The sequence below is a fragment of the Octopus bimaculoides genome, chromosome 28 (genome assembly GCF_001194135.2).
Source record: "Octopus bimaculoides isolate UCB-OBI-ISO-001 chromosome 28, ASM119413v2, whole genome shotgun sequence".
NCBI classification, from domain to species: domain Eukaryota; kingdom Metazoa; phylum Mollusca; class Cephalopoda; order Octopoda; family Octopodidae; genus Octopus; species Octopus bimaculoides.
The window spans coordinates 4,312,794-4,317,574 of NC_069008.1; the positions used below are offsets into that span (position 1 = coordinate 4,312,794).

The following is a 4,781-nucleotide window of genomic DNA, read 5'->3' on the forward strand; positions in this document are numbered from 1 at the left end:
TCATCCAACCCATACTAGCATGGAAGGCAGACGTTAAACGATGATGATGGTTGTTGATTTTATGGAATGACATTACAGGGAAGGTGGGAAAGGCTGGATCTGGAGGATTTGAACATAAAACAAGCAGAACATTTAGATCAGGTTTAAATGTTAAAGAATGCCAGAACTGCTTGACTGGCTAAAAGGCACCATTCGAGCGTGGCTGTTGCCAGTGTCGCCTGACTGGTGCCCGTACCAGTGGCACATAAAAGACACCCAGCCATTACATTCTTGAAGTGGTTGGCATTAGGAAGGGCATCTGGCTGTAGAAACCTCACCAGAACATATTGGAGCCTGGCACAGCCTCCTGACTTGCCATTCCTCGGTCAAACCAAATCAACCCATGCCAGCATGGAAAGCGGATGTTAAAAGATGATGATAACCTTACAGCATCCAGGTTAGTCTGTCAAATGTGATGCTTATTTATTCACATTGTTTTCAATTAATTATGCATTATCTCGTAGCTTTGAGATTTTAATTTGATTGCTTATTTTTACAGTAACATAAATAAGCATTACATTTGACAGGATAATCTGAATGCGAAAGGACTAATCCTTACCACCACCACCACCACCTCCCCTTGCTTCTCCTTCTCTATTTGCAGAGATAATTAACCACCCCTCTTTCATATTTTCAGATCGCTAAAAATACCACCCCTATGTACCGTGCCCCTGAAATGCTAGATCTTTACCAGAACTTCCCAATCAATGAGGCTGGTGACATATGGGTAAGTACTTGTATTGTGTTATCTGGTTTCACTTTCACTATCAACTCAATGCTCACAAACATACTACACATCTTAGACATTCTATGCATATTTTATATCCTGTGCATACATCACATTCTATATATACATACATATATATATATATATATATATATATAAATATTTCATATTCTATGTATACTTAACATTATATACATACTTCACATTTTACACACATTTCACGTTCTACACACATTTCACATTCTATGCACATTTCACATTCTACATAAGTTTCACATTCTACACACATTTCACATTCTATGCACATTTCGCATTCTACATAAGTTTCACATTCTACACACATTTCACATTCTGTGCACATTTCACATTCTACATAAGCTTCACATTCTACACACATTTCACATTCTACACACATTTCACATTCTACACACATTTCACATTCTACATAAGTTTCACATTCTACACACATTTCACATTCTATGCACATTTCACATTCTACATAAATTTCACATTCTACACACATTTCACATTCTATGCACATTTCACATTCTACACACATTTCACATTCTACACTCATTTAAATACTGTAGGGTTAAATGATGATGACTGCTTCTGTTACTAATAATGTGTGTGTGTGTGTGTTCCAACTATGTTTTTACTGGACCCATCTCTGTACACATCCAACATACCCCATTTATCATTCTTTCGTTTCTGTTTCCAGGCCCTCGGATGTCTCCTGTTCCAGCTATGTTTCGCAGAACATCCATTTGAAGACTCAGCCAAGCTCAGAATACTCAACGCTAATTACTCAATTCCTGAATCGGACACCAAGTTTACCGTCTTTCATGACTTGATACGTAAGTAGTAGCAGGATTGTGGTGGTGGTGGTGGTGGTGGTGGTGGTAGCACTGGTAGAGACATTGGTGACATTGTAATGGGTATGGGGATGATAGTGGAGGTGGTGGTAGTAGTAGTAGTGATGGTGGTGGTGGTGGTGGTGGTGATAGTAGCAATGGTGGTGTCAAGGCGTATGGCATAATGGTTAGGGTATTCGGCTCACAGTCGTGAGTTCAATTCCCAGCAATGAATTGTGTCCTTGAGCAAGACCCTTTATTTCATGTTACTCCACACCACTCAGCTGGCAAAAATTAATTGTACCTGTAATTCCAAAGGGCCAGCTTTGTCACCTTCTGTGCATCACACTGGATTTTACAAGTGTCTGTGGAGTGCTCAGCCACTTGCACGTTAATCTTACGAGCAGACTGTTCCGTTGATCAGATCACCTAGAACACTCATTGTCATAACCGACGGAATGCCAGCTTTTTTTTCGGTGTAGTAGAGATGGTATTGGTGCTGGTAGTAGCAGTGCTTGTAGTAGTTGTCGTGGATGTTGCCGTCATCATGTACCATATTCTTAGCGGTTCAGCAAAGTTATAGACTAAGTCTTCTTCTTCTTCTGCCCTTTTAAAGCCTAGCCAGGCTCATGGGCCCGATTTCCCGGTTTCTGTGGCGTATGTGTTCCCCCACCTCACTCCAGCTGGACGGGACGCCAGTCCATTGCAGCGTTACTCAAGAAACAGGAAGAAAGAGTGAGAGAAAGTTGGGGCAAAAGAGTACAACAGGGGTCGCCACCTAACCCCTGCTGGAGCCTCGTGGAGCTTTGTGTTTTCGCTCAATAAACACACACAACGCCTGGTCTGGGAATCGAAACTGCGATTGCCGACCGCGAGTCTGCTGCCCTAACCACTGGGCCATTGCACCTCCACTATAGACTAAGTACTAGGCTTAAAAAATAAAGTCCTGAGGTTGTTTGATTCAGCTAAAAAAGCACTTCAAGGTGGTGCTCCAGCATGGCCACAGTCAGACGACTAAAACAGATGAAGGAATAAAAGAAGAATAGAATACAATTTAAAAATATGGGATCGTGTGTATCTGTGGAAACCTTTAAGAAAATTCCTCTCCCTTTGTCTTCTTTCGTAGGCTCTATGCTTCAAATCGACCCACGCCAACGTCCGAACATCAACAGCATCATTGACCGGCTACAGGAGATTGCTGTGGCACGTGATGTTGACCTGAAGGGTCACTTGAACCTCACAAACGGAGTGAATTCACAGCGTGAGTATTAAACCCTTTAGCATTCAGATTGTTTTGTCATATGTAATACTTACTTAAATTTGTTTTGAATTAATCCTGGTTTTATCTCCCAGCGTTAAGATTTCAATGATGTGATTATATTTTGAATGACATTGTCAGATAGATGTAAGAGGCCAGATCTGACCCCTTCGAACATAAAACAGGCAAAATATCTAGGCCGGATATGACAAGTTTGAATACTAAATGGTTAATCAAGCTACATAGAAAATGCTGTGGAGGCACATGGCTCAGTGATTAGGCTGTTGGACTCCTGATCATAAGATTGTGGTTTCAATTCCTGGACCGGTTGATACATTGTGTCCTTGAGCAAAACACTTCATTTTACTCATTCAATTTGTTTTGAATTAATCATGCTTTATCTCCAAGCATTAAGATTTTCAATGACATTGTTGGGTAGGTTTGAGAGGCCAGATCTGACCACTTTGAACATAAAACGGGTAGCAAATTTAGGCTGGATAATGGTCACTTTAAATTCTAAAGAGTTAAACGACTTACATAGAAAATGCTGTGGAGGCACGTGGCTTAGAGGTCAGGGTGTTGGACTTTTGGTCATAAGATTGTGGTTTCAATTCCTGGACCGGGCGATGCATTGTGTCCTTCAGCAAAATACTTCATTTCATGTTGTTCCTGTCCAGATTTTCTACTGTTGGATGCCCATTTTGTCATCAACCCTCATCTGTTTCCAAGCAAGGTAATATTTAGACATGCATGACCAGACATGTTTTTATGGAAGATTGGAAATGATGGACACTGCTTGAAAGGAGACAGTAACAAACATACAAGCACTCACCCACTCACACGTGTATGATAGGGCTTCTTATTTCTGTATTGCCCTCAAGGGGCTAAACACAGAGGGGACAAACAAGGACAGACAAAGGGATTAAGTCGATTACACCGACCCCAGTGTGTAACTGGTACTTAATTTATCGAGCCCGAAAGGATGAAAGGCAAAGTCGACCATGGCGGAATTTGAACTCAGAACATAACGGCAGACGAAATACCGCTAAGTATTTCGCCCGGTGTGCTAACGTTTCTGCCAGCTCGCCACTTTTTTTTTTTCTTTTTCCGTGAAAGATTCTTTTAGTTTCTATCTACCAAATCCACTCACAAAGCTTTAGTCAGCTAGTGGCTGTAGTAGAAGACATGATCTCAAGGTGCCACCCACTGGAACTAAACTGAAGACCATGGGGTTGGGAAGCAATTTTCTTACCACTCTCTGAGTGGTTGGCGTTAGGAAGGGCATCCAGCTGTAGAAACTCTGCCAAATTTAGATTGGAGCCTGGTGTTGCCATCCGGTTTCACCAGTCCTCAGTCAAATCGTCCAACCCATGCTAGCATGGAAAGCAGACGTTAAACGATGATGATGATGATGATGATGACAGCCACACCTGTAGGTTTTCCTGTAAGGAAAACAAAAATATTTTGCAAAAATGTATTTACCTATTTAATTATCTAATTCTCTTATTTATTAAATTATTTTATTTGTTCGTTTTTTTTTTTGGCAGCCTCTGCTCCAGCTGACCAACACCTGAACCTAAACACACCTCCACCACGACCACCACCACCGTCACCTTCACCGGCAGCAGCGCGGCCCCCATCACCACAGCCTCCATCGTCCCAGTACACACACCCGTCTGAGATGAACCAGTCCTCGTACCCAGCCTCCGGAGCCAGTCAGCTGTTCAGCTCCCTCAAAGGGGCTGGCGGCAGCCTGTTCAAGAACATAAAAGATGCGTCGTCGAAGGTGATGGAAACTGTATCCGCGTAAGTCCTTTCTCTCTGTTGTCCTTGTGATTTAGGGTGAATCTCCAATTAGGGGTATGAACTGGTGAAGTGATGGGAACGTGGGTAGGGTATGTAT

General features: G+C 42.1%; 1 protein-coding gene across 1 annotated transcript in view; it reads left to right on the forward strand.

Annotated features, from left to right (window-relative positions):
- The window catches only part of LOC106876583 (cyclin-G-associated kinase-like), a 108,248-nt gene that overhangs the window by 71,392 nt on the left and 32,075 nt on the right, over positions 1-4,781 (forward strand). The window contains exons 7-10 of the mRNA XM_052977740.1: positions 677-766; positions 1,488-1,623; positions 2,747-2,881; positions 4,426-4,684. Of these exons, the coding sequence (XP_052833700.1) occupies positions 677-766; positions 1,488-1,623; positions 2,747-2,881; positions 4,426-4,684 (620 nt within the window). The remainder of the gene's footprint in view (positions 1-676; positions 767-1,487; positions 1,624-2,746; positions 2,882-4,425; positions 4,685-4,781) is intronic.